This window comes from Atractosteus spatula, chromosome 14 (genome assembly GCF_055471065.1).
Source record: "Atractosteus spatula isolate fAtrSpa1 chromosome 14, fAtrSpa1.hap1, whole genome shotgun sequence".
Lineage (NCBI taxonomy): Eukaryota > Metazoa > Chordata > Actinopteri > Semionotiformes > Lepisosteidae > Atractosteus > Atractosteus spatula.
In genome coordinates, this window is record NC_142719.1 from 9,964,517 (window position 1) to 9,987,915 (window position 23,399).

The 23,399-nt window shown below is 38.2% G+C and overlaps 1 protein-coding gene across 1 annotated transcript in view; it reads left to right on the forward strand.

The window, feature by feature from the left end:
• The window catches only part of crybg2 (crystallin beta-gamma domain containing 2), a 62,030-nt gene that overhangs the window by 18,523 nt on the left and 20,108 nt on the right, over positions 1-23,399 (forward strand). The window contains exons 3-5 of the mRNA XM_088933252.1: positions 2,430-4,465; positions 13,705-15,574; positions 23,228-23,275. Of these exons, the coding sequence (XP_088789378.1) occupies positions 2,430-4,465; positions 13,705-15,574; positions 23,228-23,275 (3,954 nt within the window). The remainder of the gene's footprint in view (positions 1-2,429; positions 4,466-13,704; positions 15,575-23,227; positions 23,276-23,399) is intronic.

Here is a 23,399-nt window from a genome sequence, read left to right on the forward strand (position 1 = left end):
GAGAATACAAAAATGAAGAACATGGAGACCAATACAGTTTGCTCGAAGTTTATTTACACCAGGTGAATCAAACCCGCTGTCGTTCACTGGCAGCTGTTGAGGAGGGTCCAGAAAGTGCAGACAGTGAGTGGTCCAGTACTCCCGAACCAGGACTTTCAGGTGAAAACGGTATTTAAGTGAATGGGGAGACTATAGAGATCTCACCACTGTGAATCGTAATTAGGTTATAGAAACGAAATGAGTCTGAAATTGGCATTTTGATACCGAGTGGAAAATACACTAGATAACTACAGTATGAACTCCATATTAAGGTCTCTAAAGTATGTACAGTATGATATATCTTTATTGTGTGTGTCTAGAGATCAGAGATGCAATTTGGTTTGGAGATCAGAATGTGTATCAGCTTCTGTCTTACAGAGAGATTAGAGAGAAGCTGCTTTGTTTGTGAACACTGTCTCTTGTATTCAGTCAAGCTCTCTTGTCAAGAGATGAATCACAAGATAGACTTCGCAGGTATTAGAACTATTGTTCACACTATGGGATTTTGGCACAACACCAAAATATGAAAGCTTATTTTGACGCACGCCGGCAGGGAGCATCTACTGTTTCTTTATCTTTCAACTGAAGGATAAGAAAAAATATCTCACTAGCACTGAAAGATTCATATAATAGATTTGTGGGTGACTTGTTCGCCTTGTTGATAGTCTGAATTGTTTCTGTTCTACAGTACATTCTAGATGTAACTGGCAGGTTGAAATTCCACAAGAATATCTTAACTACCAATATCTTAACTACCACTGAGCAACACTCAGTAAGTGAGTGTTGAAATTTGGGAGAGGGATCACTGACGAATATGTAAAGTTTCGTAAACTATCAAATACCCCGTGATGAACTACTGTACTTCATTAAACTACAGAAATTATCATTGCGCCAGAAACGAGAAACAGCACTATTGCGATGCTACAGTATGTTCTGTGTACAGTATATAAACTTTAAACTATTAAATAAATATTTAATACACAATAAAATTGTTTCAACATGATCTACATGCAACCTTACTCAGTACTGAAGGGCTAAGCTTGGACAAGGATGCTAAATGTTCCACCTTACTGTTATATATCCAGCCCCTTTTTTAATGTGAGAAACTTCAAGAGCAATTAACGTTTCAGTATTGCTTAGTTTGTATAATTCTACACCCACTGTCAGGGTTGTCCGAGCTCAGACTGCAGGGTGGGTCTGCCTAATAGGTCCTGTCATGGAATGAAGGAAGGGCACATGCCTTCATTATTAACAGCGAGTTTCATGCCTTTGAAGCAGAAAGAAACAAACACGAGGTGACAGTTTCACTTTGTCTCCATTTCCTTCGTTTTTTTTTTTGCCCATTGAAAGTGTGGATTTATTTATTGCCTTATAATTTCTCCATGATATTTCTTGAAAGAGTTAATTATGATTGAAAAATAAAGGTTTCTCATGTACTGTACACTGAGAACCTGCAGAAGACACTCACACAGTATTGGGAAAATGTAAGCATAACAGAGATACAACAATGCTCTTCTTAGAATTCTGCAAGTTGCAGTGTAGCTTTTGACCTTTGGCTTACTGTGGTTTGAATGGGAGAAGGTCAACTCGCACTCCTTTAACACTAACCAGATCAGAGATGTCTGACAGTTTTTCAAATTGGAAAAAATAAATTACGTACAGAGAATCCCCTCCAAGTTCTATAAATTTTGGCAGCTGGTTTTTAGTTTGAAATTTTAAGCCCCAGAAAGAATTTCTCCTTTCTGAACTGGCTCTCTCTATGTTTGACATTAACTTGTGCCAAATTTATAGTGGTGGCAATCCTTGACAAATTACAACTTAATTTTTGCATTGTTTAATAAGCTTAATGCAAGAAGCATGACTTCTGTTTCTTTTTGCTACCTTTTTTCAAACAAATTAAAATGTTTAAATCCCCAGCAATGTTTATTGGTATTCCAGTAATATTTTGTTGACATCGCTGCAATGCAAAATAATGTTTTATTGATGTTTTTTTAAATAAACTTTTAAGAGCATGTATTCTTTTGAGAGTTCTCCCACACTATACCTCTTCATCTACATTTTTCGGGTATCTTCTCGGCTCTGTGGCTAAGGATCTGTGCCTGTGGCTAGAAGGTTGCCGGTTCGTATCCCCTGGCCGGCAGAGGAATCCTATTCTATTGGGCCCCTAAGCAAGGCCCTTAACCCCAACTGCTCCAGGGGTGCCATATAAATGGCTGACCCTGCGCTCTGACCCCAAGCTTCTCTCCCTGTCTGTGTGTCTCAGGGAGAGCAAGTTGGGGTATGTGAAAAGACAAATTCCTTATACAACAAATTGTATATGGCCAATAAATTGTTATCTTCTCACAACTGAAAGTAACCCCGAACTCTCTGTTTTTTACCTGTTTTCACAGAAGGGAAGCCTAAGTTACTCAGAATCTGAACTGCATAAGAGCAGCAAGTCAAAGAAATTTGGAACCTTTACTTTTGGGTGGAGGAAGAAAAAGAAGGACATTACAAAAAGTTCCATCAACCTGAATTTTGAAGAAACTTTTGAGAAAAGCGTTACAGGTACAACAGAAGATTTGGGCAATGGAGAGTCTGCTGAGATCCATGACTCCACATCTGAGATGCAGGAGGAGATGGTGGATGCCTCCCAGTACAGGCATGTTCGTTTTCAGTTGTTGAAATCCTCTGAAACTTTGCCTAACCCGGAGGTAGAAGCTTCTATCTCCCCTGACCTCAACCAGCTTCAGGCTGTAGATCATCAGGAAGAAGATTTCGAGGAGGGGGAAGTGGCAGGGCAGACGGCTGATCCTGGGAGACCTCCAGAGTGCTTGCCCAAGTCAGCAGAGAATATTTCAGATTCCAACTTAGAAAGACCAGTGAGCGAAGAGCAAAAGCAGCTTCAGAAAAAGATCCAGAGGAGATATTCTGGTCAAACAAGTAATGATAAAGCGACGTCTGCTGCAGGTCCCCTGAAGAGCAGTCCAGAGAGATTAAAATTAAATTCTTCAGTTGGCGGTTCTAGCCCAGTTAAATCAGCTTTATACAGGGCTTTGTCTTTAGAGGCTGATTCAGTAAATACCAAGAATGATTCCACTGAAGAAGAGATGAGGAATGTTCATCAGATGGCTGAAGACAGACCTGATGATTACAGTTTAATTGCAGCAGAAGACACAGAAGAATTATGGCAGCAGGGTGAAAATTCTAAGGGATATGAAACAGCTGAGAGAGAAAGAATTAGTGGATCAGCAGAGCAGCCTCCTAACAAGGCCAGCCTAGCTGTGGACATCTCCCCATCACAAGAACCTTTGGTATCGAAGAAGAATCATGAGATTGGGTCCGGATCTCAAGTTGGAAACACATTAGCCCAGGTGGAAGAATCGACTAGGGGCAGTAGCAGAAAGAGTGCCTTCACACCTGGCAGCACTGTCTTGCCTACTGAAACAGTGGAAAACCATAGCCTAGGTGAAAATATGGTTCTGCATTGTTTAGATGATGGACTAGGCACTTCAGAAGAAAACAAATCAGAAACTAATGAAAGCTGTCAACAGAAGTTTTGGGGTAATAGTTCTTTCTCAAACATCTATAAAGACCAGCTTTATTCAGATGAGTTGTCATCAGATGTATCCCCAACTGAGCAAGAGGAAATCCCTGATACCAAGCTTGATCAAGATCTGAATCAAAGAAATCAAACAGAACATGAATTTCGAGGAGATCAAAGCTTAATAAGGGAGAGAAACAAAGATACCCCTGACAAAAAATCCTTACAAAATACCCATCCTGACATAGAGGGCACAAAAATCAGTGACACTGATTCAGCTGACCATAACAAAGTTGAGATAAGGGGAGAGCTACGTGAGATCTTTCAGGATGAGACAGAAATAATAGCTCAAGAGGAGAAAGACACTAATTGCACAGTCCAATCTTCTGTGCTCCTTGCAAACAAAGAAAACTGGGTGCTTAGGCAGTTTGAAAGCAGCAGGGAGGACCTGAAGGACTTAGGCCAATCAGGACCAGCACCTAGGAATTTCGAAGAAAAAGAAGCCAGTTTTGAGACTGGACCAGGTCAAGCCAAGATTAAGCAGACAGAACAACGCCTGCCCATCTGTGAGGTAGTGGACCACGAATCAATACAGAGGAGGGCCTGGGACTATGAAGGGAGTGAAGAATTTCTGAAGGAACCTGTTCAGCAGGTTTCTAAAAGAGAGGAATCCTTGGCATCTCCGCCCACAGGAGGGTGTAGAGCAGAGGACAGGGAGGAGACCGTGGCAAACAACACAGAAAACCTGAAGCACCCAGAGCAGCTAGCTGCCCCTCCCTCTCAGGAACAGGGCCAGGAAGTATCACACAGGGAAGTGTGCTCACAGCGAAACACCTCCAGTAACTTCCACCTGAATGACAGATCAGCTCCTGTCGTTTGCCCTGGAGAGAGAACAGCTGAAAAGTGAGTAGCAAGTTCTAAAAATAAGCTCACCATAAGTTTAATGTAGAATATAATAGTGAATTCTGTGCTTATATGGTTTTTGTGCTTACGTGAGTATGCATTATCTGGTAGTACAGAGGATATGAACCAAAAACAAGATATGTTGGGCTTATCAGGTACGATTAGAAAAATGCTCCAAGCAGAAGATGTGTGGTACAATGCCCTTCTTTGTGAGTATAATTATAAAACAGAAAAAGGGAAGCCACATATGTCTCTATATGAAAATAAGAGTAATTTACTTAAAATTGATCAAAGATTTCAGCTTCAAATACTCTTACCAGCATATTTTAAAGGTTTTCACAGTGCATTTCATATTTCATACACTATTCCATTATTTTTGTACCTTTGCTTGTTCTATACTGCTGTGTACATCTTAAAAGGGAAAAGGTTGGTTTAGTTAAAGAGAATACACAAAGTGTAGAATGCCTTTTCTAAAGTATAAAATTACATTTCTGAAGCTCTGCAACCTGTATATTATAACAAAGAATATTTTTTCTGCTTCAAACTTGCTTTTCTGTCAAGGAGACTAGACAGGGTTTCATTGTTCCGATTCAATTAGCCTTGTTAAATCAGTTTTTATTACTGGAAAAGTTTTAAGCCTTGTGAACCTTTGGGACTTTTGTGTTGCATAAAAATGCATTGCAAAATGCAGGAAATCCAATGAAATAACTTGGCACCTATAAAGAGTATAAAGAGTTTTGAAGGTAAATTGGTTCATGTTAACTAATTGGAATTTTATTGCAAGTCAAACTGTGTACAATTGAAATGGGAAAACATAATTTATTTACATTAGATGTGAATGAATGTTGTTTATTTCAGTGTGATCTTTATGAATGGAAGCTGTTTTGGTTGTGATTTCTTAAACCACATCTTCAATTAACACAATCAAAGTGATTTAATTTTCTTTTGATCCTGTGTAAAATGCTTTAAATTTGTACTTCAGTGATGATTGTCATCAGGTTACTTGTATCAAAGTTCAGCCTTATAAATTTGCATTGTGATTATAGCTTTCCAGTGGGTTCCTGTGCATATGTGATGCATTCCCTTTGCTTTTCCTTAGTTTTATTACAGTATTTCTACCATGTTATTTATCTATTAACTCTTCTAAGAATTGGAACATCAGTCCAGATTTTAGAAATCATTCAGTTTTCAAATACTGTTTTTAATTTAAACTCTTATGCTATATCTTTGTAAATAATATTGTTTTGGTCCCAGCCAACACCAGCCTTTGACCTGATAGTGATGTCATTGCTCTTTACACGTGTGTATTTGTTTTGCAAGGAGGCTGTTAGTGATACAGCTTTCTGACTTATGAAATTAACTATTCATAATTGTTTCAAAATATATTTAATGAGTCTAAAGTGCAAACATAGACAAAAGCAGCTAATTTCTCATTCTAAAGTTCATATTAATTTCAATTTAACATTTGCTCTGTTGTCAGCATTATTATAGAAAACAATATAGCTAGGAAATGCTAAAGAAAGACAAAATGATTTTTAATTTTCACTTTTTCCTGCATTTCCACATCACTAATTTCAGTGTTTCAGTATTGCAAGAACAGTGGGTCTGTCAGGGTTTCAGTTCAGGAAAAGAAGAAGGTAATAAGGGTAATAACATAATAACAGTGTGCATTTCTCACTGAAAGAAAGAGTTTTTTTTAACATATGTGTTCCACTTCCAGCCTTCGGAAACAATTAGGAGGATTAAAAAATAAGGTGAGCAATTATTACCGGGTTGTTGGAAAGTGGAACAAGCTCCCCATTCATGTTGTTGAAACTGATACCCTGGATTCCACTAAATAGCAGAATGGTATCCTTGGATCAACCAGCCACTAGCAACTGAGCTAGATCAGCCAAATGGCCTCCCGTTGTTTGTGAGCTTGTGTTCATATGCACACGGGTTATAAAGTGAAATTTGCAAACCCTTCTTCTTTGCTGCCTAGAATATCCAGGACCCAGAAAATCCAGAACATTTTAATACCTTTTCTCACTTCTTAGGATGTTCTATATATAATTTGTAGTGTATTTAATTCCTTCTAAGACCTAGTGTATTCCTACATACAGTATATATTGTATATACTGTATATCCTGCTGTCCATAGACTGAACAGATGTCAGTGACAAGAACAGACTTGCTGGGGTCTAGCAAGAGGATCAACTAGTGAAGAACTCCACTCACATCACAAGTGGATGTTACATAAATCCACAGAATTGTTGGCTTCAAATTAGTCCCGTCATTAGGTGACCATGATCTTGACACTGCAAGGACAGATGCATGACAGTCAAGGGTGGGTAGGTTTGGAGTCTGAGAGTTCTTGCTTTGCAAAAGGCAGCCTTGTGGTTAGCCATGTGCCTGCAGGCTTGCAGCATTAAAAGTGGGAGATATGTCAAGCTTCCAATCTGGCACTGAACTCTTCAACTGTATGTATACCCTGGGCACGTGGTTCAAAAGAAAAGCAGCAGAATATGTCATTGCTTGTTTCAGAGCATGCAGGCATGTAGTTTGCATCCTGCCTGTGCTGGAAAGGGGGGGTTATAATATTGATTTTGCAACAGGCATTTTCAAAATAATGAGTTTTTCCACAAGTACTGTAATGCCAATGTTTGTAGCAGTTTGTCAGGTCTGCGTCCAGCTGTTGAGTGCATTAATGCTGTTTCATCTAGGTTCTCTTTTCCAGCACAGGACTGTTTAAATTTAAAACAACAATTACCTTGAGATACCTTCAGGGACATCATGCTTTGTTTACAGGACACACAGGTCTAGCTATTCTTAAGACAAGGATTATAATGAATTGGGCCAGCAGTATAAGATCTGGTTATGTCATTCGTTTAATCATTTCTGGTGAGTATATACTATATAAGCTCAGTCTCTGGTGACTGAACAGCATCTGCATTTGCCAATCAACTCAGGAAATCACAGTAAGGAATGTTAAAATTCACTTTGACTCGAAGAGACATAAACATTCAAGTAAAGCTGTGACTTTGTCTGGTAATACAAAGACAGCTGGGCATGGTTTATAACTGGCCTTATTATAATAATAAAATAATAAAATATTTTCCAGGTAAATTTGAAAAAAAATTAAACTGTAGACCATACATAGCTATGCATTATTTGTAGAAATCTTATTTTGTCTTTGTAAAGTATGTATTCTAGATATCTTGAAACATGTTGCATGCTTTCAGTTATTTAAAAGATTATGTTAATTAATATCATTGTTAGCAATGGGACACAAAATAGATCAGCATTGCCTAATAATCAACTAATTTCTCTTGGATTACAAGAGGTACTGTAGGACAATTACTAACTTTGAAAAAGAAATCTGTGTTAAATGGTGAAAAAATGAGAATCTGAACTGTCCTAATATTAGGGCTGTAATGGGGCAGGATGATAACCATAATTAATATGCTGGATTATATTGTTAGTTATTGAAATAGCATTATCATTATTGTATGTACACACAGTGAAAGTAAATAGTTCTCAGATACCTGCAGATAGCAATGAACCAAACTAAAACAGAAATACATGTGTGGAAATCATTGGCTTATCCAATTTACAATCCATTTATAAAGGAAGACAGAAAATGCAATACAGTATGTTTTCTGGCATTTTATCTCATTTAAATCTTCAAGACAAAAATGGCAAATGAAAATAAAGTGTTCAATCACTCTCCTCCCTCTTACATGGTTTTTGCCGGTTTTGAGAACCTGAAGTAATGTGCGAATTTGCTGCAAGTCAGTTGGTTTAAATGAAAATAAGTCTGTTGATTTAAAGAGGGAGTATGAAGGAGCATTAATTAGATGTTTATGTGAAATTAGTTATCATGACACCCTGGAAAAATGTACATAGTAAAGGGGAATTCATTTTTGCCCTTCACAACAAAAGGTACCTTGGCAGGGAAATTCGAAGAAAACCTTTCGTTTTAACATAGCAGTGTGTATACCTCAGTTAACTGACAAAATGAAAAACTGCTAACAGTGCACACAAATGTGTTCAAAGACCGAGGAGTAAAAAAGCATTTCAAAGTTTGTAAGCTTGTATAATCTGTGAAAACCAGCTTTGTTTCATCTGGTTGCAGAACAGTCAGATTTTTCCTTAGGTATAAGTGCACATGATGAATCCCAGATGAGTTACGCACAGAAACTTACAATCGTTTTAGCATTAGAGAGAGACACAGCTATCTCACTCTGAAAGACAAGCTGTTGGCACTTTTCTCACCAGATCGGCATTGCTGACACACCCCGTGAGGCATAACTAAACTCCCAAAAGGAACCCACATCTCAGAGGCCAAGACTGAACTAGGGAAACTGCTTTAACTTGCAATGACATCCACTAGGAATGGCAGGTCCATCAAAACACAAAGAAGTCCATGGAGGAGTGACAAATAAGATTATGAAATACATTGCAGATAAACCAGTAAGGTTCCTACTGCTTAGTCATTCATCGACTGCAGGTTTTACAAGCTGCAGATACATTTGAGAGAGAAAGAAGGATAGTACATTGCATTTCTCAAGTCTGCCCACACCAAATTGCTCCAAGTGACAAGCTTGAAATATCCTGCCCCTGGTGGTAGTTTTTCTAGAATACACTTAAAAAAAACTTCATGGTGTTAATTAAAGGCCAAGACTGAACCATATTTTCCCATTTTTACTCTCTCTTAATCTTTTCATCTTCTTTTTCTCCAATGAATGTATTCCTTGCGGTTGAAAAAATAAACACAGATTTATGTCAGAATAAAAGGTTTTCTAGGGGACTTCCATTTAATTCCTCTTTAAAAGCGTGGTGGAAGATTGGAGAAGTATTGGAGAGATTTTGAAGATCTGTGGTTGAAAGTGGGCAGCAAATTTTGCAAAGGCTGCAGAGGACTAGATTCTGTGGGGTTTTTCGTCTTTGTCTTCAGTTTTCTTTGAAACAATAATCTGGAAAACTAATGGTGAGTTTTTTTTAAATTAATTTGGCCCTCCTCAAGGTTTGTCTTAAGCACCCTCTGCCAAGTTACTACTGTACATCTATCCAGAGTTGTCAACGTCTTCTGACAGCTTTAACAGCAATAAGTAGAACAATGCTTTAGAACTGACGAACCCAGAAATGTGGATTAGTCATGCCTTATCTGAGTGGAAAATTACAACCTTTAGTCTGAGAATCATACACATTCAATGCAAATTCAGAGAAGTCACGCAGGTAGGATAACATTCTAGAACCTCTGCCAGTATTTCTGTTGGGGATGTTCCCTGGTCAGAACATGGTTTGCTGACGTTGTGAAATGCCTCTCTGAACAATAAGATTTCAGGCTCGGCTAAATGATAGGTACCAGCATGGAAAAAAAAAGTGCAAGAAGGCAGGGAAGTCAGAGGCGATGTCACTGTATCTGCTGGTGCAGCATTTCCACAAATAAAATAATCACCAAATGCTGCAGTAAAGCATGTAATCCAGAAAGCACAAGTGAATGTCCTCATTTTATAGCTCTTGTGTTCGTGTTTACAACTACCGTACCTTTCTAGTAAACCTGTGAGTTCTGGAAAAAAAGACCATAAATGATCTATTTCTATTTCTTATATAATTAAATTATGGAAATTATAAATTTCTATCTATATCTTATAAAACGGGAAGTCAGTCTTGTTATTTTACATTCCATGCTATTACAGAACTTTACAGTAGAGATGCAAGATGTCACAGCACAGTTCAGCAAAGGTTTGAACTGAGATTTAGTGATGTAAAATTCCACAAAATGCTGAATAAGACACTCACAAGGTGTATCCTCCATTGTACTATGAAGTTCCAGGCAGTTCTAAACCCAGGAAGTTTTAAAGTTTGAATACACCTCTAATCACCTCTGTTATTAACATGAATAAGTGTTTTAGAAATGCCCATTGCATATACATTAGAACATACAATACAATACCTCCATACTTGCCACAATAGCTATTTCGGATACGTTTATTTACACCTTTTAGTAATGTCTGAAATGTCAAATACTGTACAACAGGTGTCTGTTTAAAATGTGCTGAGACCAAGTCAGGAATGAACCCAGGTGAGGTCAAGTTTCTGCAGAAACCTCCAAGGAATTAATTACTATATTGATCCTTAATTGCTAAATACAGTATTCTGAGATGCTGAAGAATACTTTAAGGATTTTAAGGATTATGAGGTGCAATTTAAGGAATATACCAAGAGTGACCAATACCACTTTATATCATAGCAGCTATAAAAGTGGTAAGAACTTCAGTAACTACAGTACAGTACATTAATACAAAGTACAGACCTAAATACATTAAGACATTACTAGCCATTACATTGTTTTTAAAACTACTTTAAAAAGTACTTTATCAGTACATTTATAGTTTCTATATACTGTACTTCTATATACTGTAGGATGTAGTAGGTTACTAAAGTGTTTAAAATGTTTAGGGCAGCATACTTTGTATTCAAGATTTTAAGCTTTTTTAATCCAATATGTTCTTGGATAACACAGATTTCATTTCAAAATGAATTATTTTGCCTTTTTAAATGGCAAATTAACAATAAAATGAATGGATGGCAATTCCAACCTTAAGATTTAGCCTCGTTTCAAACACTTATTTATCAGAGATGATTAAAATGTTACAGGCCTGCACTAGAGCTCACCAAATACTCCCATGGATAATTTCTACAGCAATTACCACAAAAATGAGAATACCACGTCACCATAATCTGACCACAAGAAGGAACTCCTTTCGAGTGTTTAAGTACATAGGTGATGGTGCTTTCATGAACAGCAGACCCTAACATGATTATACTGGAATCAGCTGTAGGCTTTTGCAGATTGATTTACTAGAGGTTTGGTTTTCAGCATGCTGAAATAGGAAACACCTGTAATTACTTCTGTTGCAGCTAGTCATAGACAAAGCTGAGTTTGCAAAAAAATATATACTCATTTTTATTGGCATTTAAGTTATAATTTTGTTGATGAAATGCCAAATAAATCAAAAGCCGTTGTGATGAGTTTTTAATACGTAGAGATTATTTTCAATGTGCTGTGATTTCTTGATTTTCAGTGTGAATTATCGTTGGTCAGATTGTATTGCACAAGGAGTATCCTCGTATTTGTTCTTTAATAGACCAGCCAGTATTGTCCCAGAACTGGAAATTTGTGCCAACACAATAACATTATAAAATATGTAGTACATGGAGGGGGTGTTGGTGCAAAACTATTAATAAATGTTGAATTTATGTTAAGAGAGCATCAGGAAGACAAACAGTATAATGTTTTTGTATTGCAAGCCCCATGTGCAAGCACTAGAACTATCATGTCTGTTGAAGTGTAACCTCAGTGATAACACTACAATCTCTTGAGTGCCTGAACAACCACAGCACTGGGCTGAAATTAAGGCATGTGGCCCAGGTGTCTGCAAACCATGTCCTAGAGAGCTATGTCCTAGGACCTAGAGGAATCCCTTCAGCAACTAGTATTTATGTACTGTAGCAAAATGCATAATTCCATAAGAATACACGTATTTAAAGGAGGATACATTCCGGATTCACTTCCAAGTAAGGGGTTCAATTCACAGATAAAAACAATTTTACATTTATTCATATGTGATGTTTAAAAAATTATACTAAATGGAAGTGTTAATGTTTGTTAGTGTCATGTAATATGTGAAGGGAAGACTGTTGTTAGAGGGGGGTTGTGATCAGTGTGGAAAATGCATGAATTATGTGCCCAAAGTCTCCTATGGACTGTGCAGCTGTCAATTGATTAAAACGTATCAAATGCACAACAACCGACCCACTGCAACAGTGTGAGTGAATTGCTAGCTGTGGGAGGGCAGGGTGTCTCTAGGTTTCTGCAGGTCCCCTAAACGTTTCTGCTAGGGTCCAGGGGAATCCCCAGACATCTGATGGAGGATCGCTTAGCTTATACTCCAGCTTTGCGTTTCATACCTGGATGAGCACATTTTGCACAGCCAACAGAAGACATACCAGATGAGTCGGTCTGAAACCTCAGACCACGCCTTCTCTTTGAGTGTCGAGTTCCCGTCTCCCACATTTGTTTTGGCAGAAGGCAGAAGATTAAAAGGTGCTTACATTAGCTCTGATTAATCCTACCATCTGATTTGGCATGTCACTGCTGCGTGTTCAAGCACTTGCAGTTCTTATTGGCATGTCTGCGGAGCCTGGGATTGAGGTGGAGTAGCACTGCCATTCCAGGCAGGCAAGATTGGGTTGTAGTGGAGAAATTAAAAGTCAAACCCCAAACAATATATTGTAAATAAAAAAAAAATCTTTGAAGCGTGAGAAAAACAATAAAAGGCAATGTTACAGACATCTCATGACAAAGGCCAGAGAATCAACAGTACTTTGTCTTTTGTCCTTTCTGCATTAGGTTCAAAGGGTATTTTCCTCCTACAATAAACTTTTTTAATAGTATAGTAGTTAAGAATGAAAAATAATTTTAAAAGAACCATCAAAGACTATTTTTTCTACAAAGGAATGGTAACAATATTCCTGGTTAGAACTTAACATATTTCCCAAAGAACAGTAATAGAAGCAATTTTAAAAGCAATGTATGTTCTATTAGAGGGCACATTGTTCATAACTCCTAATATGTGCTTCACTGCCCTGTTTGTTGTCTGTCTCTGCCACACCTCCTCAATAGTTTCGCATATTCTCCTTTGGTTTTGGTCCTTTTAAATTCATTGCTGTGTTCAAACAAGGGCAGGTGTTCTTCACAGGGTATGGCAGTTAGATTGCAAATCATTGTTGTAAAGGTGCTTAGAAGTTGAAGAATATCATGTATCATGGATACTGCAAAAGAGATAACAGCTCACACCTCTTGGAGAGGCATGTGTGTTCTCGTCAAAGAAAGCTGGAATACTGTTAGTTCATTATTAGCAGGCACATTCCCGCAAAGGCCTAGCCTAAGTTCTTTGTAAAAAGGGTGGTTGTTATGTAGTCAGTATATACAGTATTTGGCTGTTAATGCATCTATATTTGAATCATGAGGAAGAATATTTAAAGGTCACTATCCAAGTAAACAGCAGTGACCTGGTGACACAATACTAAGCTTTTTTTTCATATCTCTATCTTTCATTTACTATTTGTTTCAGGATGCAGTTTAAAATGTGCATACTGTCAATTGTACTTAAATCATAGACATCAAATGGGGTATTTTTGTTCAAGAGCTACTCAAATTAAAACTTCTACTATATATTTGCTTTATTACAGTATTTTCAATGTTCCACGCCTGGTAAATGAGGATTTTCATCTTGGGAATCCCCACTCTCTGGGACTGGACGAGATGGCTAGGAATGGATCTCAGAGTACAGCTATAAATGGCACCGTGGCTAACTCTGGATTCGGCATACTGAACACCACACTGACCGTAAAGCCTGCTATCCAGGAGGACAGCAAGGATGACAGCAAGACGTGGTTCCACAAGATGTCACTCGTCAAGAGCAGCAATTCCCCAGCAGGCTCCAACATCGTGGTACAGAACGGTGGGACCAAACGTCCTATTCATGAGTTCCACTACCTGTCTGAAGTAGACAGCTACAGCAATTTCCCTGCATTACAGAACACAGCTGAGAACCCTTCAAGGGATCATTTGGAGAGTATCACTTCATCTCCCAGAGAGTATGCAGATGCACATGAAAATAAACCTGAGGCAACAATGTCTAGAGACACAGACTGTAAAAAAGAAATGGAAGACTTTTTAAAGCCTTTCAGTGAAGAAAACCTGGATACCAGACGCTCTGCTCCCTCAGCATTTAACAGGGAAAGCTACTTTACTCGGCATGAGGGAGAACAAATGCCTAGTAGTCACGTGACAGCTCCAGCAGCCAACAATGATTCCAAAGGTCAACACAGTTTTTTGTCTGATAGCAGAGCTGAGCAGAGCTGGGAGGAGCCTGGTGAAGACTTATATTACCAGTGGTATTCCCAGATACATGCAGAGGACGGCTCTGATGTTGACTCTGTTTTCAGTGGTGTCTTCACAGCCAAGCGAGTGGAGTTCCCACCCTCTCCACCTCCAGAAGACCCAGACTCTCCACATGAAATGGACAGTTTTGTGGACACTTTGAGGAACATGGATCCACCTTTGGTTCTGAGACCACACAGGGGCCCAAGGCCTCCCCGGCCAATGTCTCTCCCCAGCTTCTACTCCTTGCCTCCTATTGAAGAGGACCTACCTACCCATGATGCACAAACCCCCTTCGAGTGCTCGAAGTCTATGGATTCTGTTGACTCCGTGGTGCCAGCACAAGAACCAACCAAACCAGTTCTTCCTAAGGACCTGGGATTGCGCTTGAACATGGGAAAGGAATTAGTGTCACCCTTGGAAATGATGAGAAGACAGAAGGAACAAGACTCAGAAGAAAAGGCCAGGACACCTTTCACTCTGCCAATGAGAGCATCTGCTGACAGCAGCATTGTTTTCAGGAAAGGGTCTCTGGGGACTGGCTCTCCTGAGAGTGCTCCTTCACAGACACCTGAGAATGCTTTGAGCTCCTCAGAAGACAGGCCCTACTCCAGGCTGGACAGCAGCCTGCTGTTCTCTAATTATCGCTTAACAGACAAGACAAGTGAAAATGGCAAGGTCAATGGGCCTCTTTCTAGCAGTCTTTTCCGACAGTCTTCCTTGCCAGATCTCTCTGGTTCTGCAGACAAGGACCCAGCTCAGGCAGATACCCAAAAGTCCAGCACCTTCAACCGTTTCTCCTACCTGTTATCCCCACCAAGCTCGGTCAGCGGTGGGCCAGAGACAACCAGGATCAGCCTCCCACCTACACCACTGGAGCAAAAGACCCCAACTTCTGATGCTCTCCAGTCCAAAACCAGCCTCAGTTCCAATAGTCTGGACCTTCAGAAGCCCACATTCGTTGACCTGCCTTCCAGGATCAGCTTTCCTCCCAGCCCTCTGGAATTAATGAAACAGACTATGACAAATATTCCATCAAACGTCAACCTGCCTTCTAACACCTTAGACCTTCACAAACCAATCTTTAATGACATCCAAAGGAGCTCCTCCTTTGTTACAGCTCCTGAGACGGGAAGGAACATCATCCCCAAGTACAGAGCTTTCCCAGATGCTTACGTGAGTACCCACGCTACTGTACATGTTGCTGATTGTACCAAAACTTAAAAGCTTTTGAATGTTGGAAAGATTTATCACACAGTTTTATTTCCTATGCCCAGTTTTTTTACATATTTATCTTTAAGCATTTATCCAGCATGCCTCATCACATACCCTTTCTTGCTTGCAGAAATAAAATACATCTGTTCTATTATTCCATCCATGTTCGTCATGTGTATATCAGAATCTATTTGATCTGTCTGCGTGCTGTGCAATTATATTCCAGCTTTGAGGCATTTTTCCTGGTATAAATTATATTTACGTAAGCTTTTAAAACTGTTTTGTGCAGATCATGTGCTGAAATAAAGAAGAGTTAGATGATGCTTTGTGAAAAGCTGTATATGATGGAAAAAGGCAACAGATGAGAACAAATGCTTTTTATTGTTTGTAAGCCTCTATATATTTTTGGTGTCATAAACTATATTCTTATTCTTTCTTTGGTACATGTACATTACGTATGTCCTATACATACATTCTTAATGAAAGTGATCTACAACGACTTAACTTCAACTGTGCCGACAGAGTTAACAAATAATACTTTATTAAAACGAATGGCACTCTACAGTGTGCAGGTACTGTAGATTAGCTACTTTGAATGTCTCAATTTTAGAAGAGCCATGATCTAAATGTAATCCACTGATTTTAAATCTTCTTGCATCCATATTACACAACCAAGAATGTTAGGCTTTGCTATTGTTGACAGCAACACCAAGTTCTACATACAGTCCAATCCTTAGATAAACACAGAATTATATTTACACATGCTTACTCACAATAACACAGCCCTGAATGGTAGTTAAGACACTGTTTCCAATACTGATAAAAGACAGTTCTCTGGATTGTAGGATGACTTTGTTTCTCGTGTTCAATAGATTTTATTGCTTGTTTCTCTCTGCATAGCTTTTTCTGTAACAGAACATCCAGCTTTCTTGCACGTTTGGCGAGTTCACTATAGTCCGTTGGAGAAAAGAAAACTTTAGGCTTAAAGGCATAATTCTGTTTGATCTGATCTGTCTACTCCACTGAACAGCACGAACAGTCAAACCACATTAATCACTCATGAGAAAGGAAGTACAATTTGCCCTTCAGAGCCAAATTCAGATTTTAAAATTTTATCCTTTTCAATTTGTAAGTGAATTTAGTGGAAGGAAGAGTTCTGAATACACTAAAATGAAGTCTCACTTGTTTGCTCATAGTGGAATTTAAGGTATATTTAAGTCGGAAAACCCAGCCCACCTTAATACTAACCCCCATACTATACCTTCACCATGAAAGTCCCTGCCTTGGGTGGGACTGTTCATATCAAAACCCTCATCATAATCTTCACTGTATAGATTTCAGAAAGTCTAGGGTGTATGTACTAAAAACACAGAACTTTTCAAACTAGCCACAGAACTGTATATTTATTACCTCTGAGCTACTGAGCTCTGAGTTGGTTTTATTTCTTTTTCTTTGCATTGCATGCTTTCCTTTATTTATGTTCCTTACTTGTACTTGCTGAAATGCTTCATCCAGTAAATATACTGTACAACTCAAATAATTTTCAAATAACTTTGTGAAATGGAATAATCACCAGCTGTACTGCAAAATATTGCAGAGAGGTGATAATTACGGGCACAAGCCCATGCAGAATCCTGACACTTCTTCTAGGTAGTATCGGATAGCATCTTCTTCTAAATTACCTTCAGAAACCCCAAAGGCAGGCAGCTGCATATGTTCTAGGAGCATAAAAAAAATCCAAAAAATAATTGCGATGTGATCTGAGAATCAAGTAGAATAGAAAAGCTAGGACTATTCCTTTATCAGTACAGTTATTCAAGAGCACCCAGCTAATAACCATAGCAGTGTGTATCAAGATGGCTACTAGTGAGATTCTGCTGCATGAGAGGTACAAAGTTTATCTGAAATGTAATCTAAGATTATTGAAAAAGTGGTGAAAAACAACATATGCAGAAGCTCTGCATGCTCTACTGAATGTGTTTCAGTGTGAATCATGTCAATCAACTCTTAATATACCAGACATACATCAGCTACCTAAACAGGTTTTTACAGCAAGGGTTTTTTAAACTTTTTAAGCCATTAATGTTACTTCATCTATAATAACGATCATAAATACTTTTATGAAAAATATTAAGGTTTGTCTAGTTCAGTTATGAACCCTGAGGAAAGTGCAGTAAGATTATAAATCTCCCAACATGTAAGAAATTCCCTTAATTTAGCTTGAAATTACATCCACAACTTCTCATTTTATAGTAGCATAATATTAAAACACCAAGATGGGGCATTTATGATCAATAAAGATTTATAAGGTAAAACAAATCTGCAGAATGTGGGGTGATAGCCACATGGGTAGCATCTCTTACAATATCTTACAATATCTCCTAGCATTTGTTGGTTAGTAAATTGATCATTTTCCGGGGTTTAAAAATAAAAAAAACATCTCAGCTCCAGCAGTCTGCCAGACAGAAGCCCAGAGGATTGCCTTTTATAGGTGACAGGCAGGATGTTGACATACAGTATGTGTCAGCTGAAGAACTGTGAATCCATTCTTTTCAATGCCTTGACAGCCTTATGAAAAGCCAGTTTCAACATTTCACTTGCAATGAAGGGTATGATTTTGTATTGTTTCTGTTGTTGGGTTGTGCAATATATATGCAATGGTTTAGAAAGTCTGTTTTTCCAAGTTTCCTATTAGAGAAATGTGTATTTTCCTTTAGTTATGTACCCTCATGGACCAATCAGTTGTGATTAATGAGATCCTTCTAGCGTGCTCACTCTAAGCGTCTGATAGAAAATTGCATTGGCAATATTGGCAGACAATTGGGGCTGTGGCCTCTAGGGATCGATTTTGGCCTAGAGTGTCTGTATTGTGGCTTTTGAATGTCCTCCACGTGTTCTCATGGGATTTTTTCTGACTTTCTCACAAAGACTTCCTGACTAGGTTTGATTAGCTGTTCTAAATTGTCCCATTCACTGTAACTCTGCAGTGACATTCTCCCAAGAAAGAGCAATTGTTTGTTTTCAGCCCTGCCCTGTGCTGTGTCCTTCCAGCGTGTCTTAATCCCACTACAATGCTTTCTGATAATTAAAGTCCCATGTTTTAATGTACTGTAAGTTTCTCATTTTATTTGAGTGACATGTCTTTAAACCTCTTTGGTCAATTCAGTTTTCTAGTTAAAAACACAATGGCAAATATAAAACAAAACCTAAGCTGCTTCTGACTGAACATCACAGCTACTGAGTGTTTCACTTCATCAGTCTCTCAAGCACAGTTGATCACTAATACTACAGCCTGTTAAACTAATATTTCAGTCTTACAGTTTACCACTCGATATAAAACATGGTTGTACAGTTCTATAATAAGATCTTGACAATGTTGTCAATAATATTATTGTCTTATTACTGTATGTAATAATATTATTGAATAATATTCAAAAGAATGGATAGAAACAGTGGGTATTGAAAGTATTCACATTTTTTATTACAGAATGAAATCATAATTTATTTAACTGGAATTTTTTTTTGCCATTGATCAACACAAAACACTCTATAATGTCAAAGTAAAAACAAATCTCTGAAGATCCTGATTAATTAATTATAAATAATAAACAGAAAATAACTGATTGCATTCATCCCCTAAACCTCCACACCTAAGTAGGCTCTGGTGCAACCTGTTGTCTTTAGAAGTCAAATAATTCGTTGAATGGAGTCCATCTGTGTGCAGTTAAGGCGTCTTGCATGCATTCAGGTTAAATACACCTACTGTATGTCTTGGAGATCCCAGAGTTGATTAGTACAGTTCCCAAGAAAAACTACATCATGAAGTCATTTGAAGAAAATAAAAAGCACCAATCAGGGGAAGGGTATAAGAAAATTTCCAAAGCATTGAGTATCCCCCAAAACACAGTAAAGTCAATTATGAAGAAAGGGAATGTGCATTACAAAGCTGAGCATCCAGGCAAGGGCAGTACTTATGGAGGTCACCAAGAGGCCTGTGACATATCACAGTCTTTCACAGCTAAGATGGGATCGACTGTGCATATGACAATAATTGCCCTTGCTCACAAATCTGGGCTTCATGGGAAAGTGCCAAAACAAAAGTTTTTTGGGGAAAAAAAACCTCAAAATCTCAAATACAGCTAGAAAGTATGTGAGAGTCTCTGACACCAAGAGTAAGAAGATTCTATGGTCTCATAACACTACATGTTGTTTTTGTATATGTGTGTGTAACCATGAAGCATGGTGGTGGCAGCATCATTCTGTGGAGATGCTTTGCTGTGTCAAATCCTGGAAGACTTGTGAAGATAGAAAACAGTAGATGCTGCAAAGTACAGAGAAATCGTGGAGGAAACCCTGCTGCATTCTGCAAGGGACCTTGTACTTGGGGAAGAAGATTCATCTTCCAGCATGACAAGGACCCAACGCGTATAGCCAAAGCCACACTGAAATGGCTTAAAATCCAAAAGGTTAAGCCACACTGAAGGGGCCTAGTCAAAACCCAGACCTCCATCCAATCGAGATTCTATGGCAGGAGTTGAAAACTGCTGTTCACCAATGGTCTCCATCCAACATGAGGGAGCATGAGCACTTTTGCAAAGACGAATGGGCAAAAATCAGTGTCCAGATGTACAAAGCTGGAAGACAATTATACAAGGAGACTCGGCTGTAATTTCTGCTAAAAATACTTCTACTAAATATTGACTCAAGGGGTATTAATACTTAATGCAGTCAGTTATTTTTTGTTTCATAGTTTCATAGGAGGATCTATAGAATTTTGTTTTCCCTTTGGTATTCATAGTGTTTTTTGTCAATCAATGGCAATAATCATCAATAAATACAGTCCATTATGATTCCATATTGTAACACAATAAAATGTAACTAAAGAATATCTTCGAAGCGTGGGTGTCCTGTCCTGGTCTTGCTGCTGAATTCAATTTCATATCAGCTCTTTAATGCTCAGTTCTGCTTATCATTGGCCTAGGTGGACAAGTCTAACATTTAGCAATTGAAACAGACCTGTAATATCCCTGCGATAGCCTTTCAGGACCAATATTGGACACCCCTGCAAGAAAACAAAATGGGAAAACGGGGTTCAACAATACCCATCATACAAAAAATGTACTCGTATGCACAGTAGAACAAATGTCGAACTTGAAGATAAGGCTCTGTGGCTTGGAAAGACAAGACATGCCTGTATCTTTATTAGGGTCTATTATGATTATATGTGTGGGTGTAGCCACCACAGCCAGATAACACAGATATGAAGGGAAATGAATCATTGCACCACACCATTATAATCAAACTGATACTTTTTTCGAAGATTTGTTCTTTCACTTAAGTAAATGTGTATATGCTCATTTCTGAGAGCACAAATGGCCCCTGGTTTGAAAATGTCTAATGTTTTGATTGAATGCTGCTTTGTTTAGCGATATGACTTTGTTCCGAGATCCTGATAACCATACAACAATTCATAATAACATTTGTTGTGATTTACATTAAAATATATCAACCTTGTCAGTGATGAAAACTTGCATGTATTATGTAACTATAAAGGTTATAGTTTGTGATCTACAATCATGAAGGCGCTCTGTGGATTACAGTATGTAGCCCATCACTCAAGTACTGTGTTACTGAAAGCAGGGAGGTCTCTGGCTTGAGAAAGGTGAATTCAGTCAAGGCTCTGTGGAATTGGTCTGCTCAGGACTGAAGGGTGATGTCAGACTGTGATAAACAATGTGCTGTATGAACTGTTACTCCACTTACAGTACTTTTCCTGCATTTGCTACTCTACACTGAGCTAGTAAAGAAGTATCTTGTGCTGTACAACCTTGTATTGAGTAGAAAAGATTGCATGTAAATAATAAATGCACATCCTGTGAAATTCACAGTTGTTAAATCCCAATCCTGGTTTTTGCACCAGTTCAGGTCTCAGTTACTGAACAGACCCTTTACATTTGCTTAGTTTAATTTGCTAAGTTGTGCTAATTTCTTTAAAAAACCTGTAAAAAATAGGTTCCTTGAAACCATAGGTCTTTTTTATGCTTATTAAGCAGATTTGTGTTTTAAATGAAGGATTCACCAAAGACAGATCATCTGAAGTGAAAAATGCAGCTTCATGGCTCACCATTGCTGTATGACAATTGCAGCTGCTTGTTAGATTGTCTTGAAAGAGAAAAAGAGAGGGACAGTGCCACCTACTGGTCTGGGATCAATGTGTACTACTGTAATGTTGCATTTCACAAGGCAATCCAAATTCATTTGTGTATCTGAACTGCTTATGCAAATGTCATTCAACTTGCTAAATTAAATAAACCCTGATTAGTTGTATAACTTTGAAAGCTGTTAAATACTGTAGCCATCGCTGACAAAAAACTACTCAGCTGTGACAGGCTTCTTTGTTATTAAGGTCTGCCTGACATAAGATCACGGATGTTCTTTAGTGCTTATCGCAGCTGCCTGACCTTTGCATTAAAGAAGAAAACCCTGACACAAAAGGTTAAGGAATTTGACCTTTTCTATTATGCAAAGCTTATGAAGATCAGTGGAGTTTAAATCAAAATCTCATCCAATCCACCAGATTCAACTTCCATTTAATGGGTGCTTTCTGTTCTCAGGTGATTTTTTTGTGTACTGAACAGAAACCCACATCAAGATTTGAGAGTGAAATTTAACTCTCTCTGGATCCTTCATGTGTTTGTTTTTTTTAAACACAAATGCCTATTAGATCGTTTTATTGTGGAAATTGTCTAGCATAGCTGTTCAAAAGAATTAAAATGCACATAATGGTTACTCTAATTAAAATTATAATTATCTGGCTATCATACTAGAAAGATCTTTTTCCCCAAATATTAGAAATTATGCACAATCTCGCGATGGCCCTTTAAATTATGTATTTGCATACTTACCACATTTTCCCAAAAACATTAAGATATAAAACTTATATGAAATATAAACAATTATATGGCCTATAAATTAAAAGACCCACAATACAAAAACATACTACTATATTAATTGGCTTCTGGGAGAATTGGCCCTGGTGTGAGTGTGTGTCTGTCTTTATTTGTATGTGGTCTGCAGTGAACTGGTGTCCCATCCAGAGCTTACCCTGCCTTGCAGCCGTTGCTTCCTAGATTAGGCTCCCTGCATTGGAAGAAGTGGTTAGAAAATACATGGATGTATAAATTAACAGGTCTGTCTGTGAATAGATTAGGGAACTAGCACTCGTTTTTGAAGTAAATGATATTGTATATAAACAGGTTTTTTTTGTTTTATAGAATTGTTATTTTGGAAAAGCCTAATAGCCACAATAATGCAGACTTTCAAAACTGTTAAAATTAAAAACACAGAGTTTTGCTTTGGAGATGCCAAAGCTGGGATAATATAAAGGAAATGCAACCAGACAGCAAAGTCATTGTCTTGGTGTTTTTTATGACTACACCCTAGTTCACCTATGTCAATAGTGACACTGTATACACAGGGTGGGTCCTTGAAAGACTCTTTTCAGGGTCAAACTGCACATTCCTGGCATAACTCTTCTGTGACAGCTACTGCATACTGTCGAAACCGAGTTGTGACACTTCCGTGCCCTGATTGGAAGCCTCTCTCTGTTTTCAGCTCACCAAAGAAAAGGAACATGGCAAGCTTAACCCAAGGCCAGGCAAGGTAATACCTAAGTCTGTGAGACCTAATTTGCAAAACAAAATGTGTTTTTTCTCTTTTTATGCCTGCCGCTTCCCCAATATGGAATTGCTTAGATCACACAATGTACACCATCAGGCCAAACCTT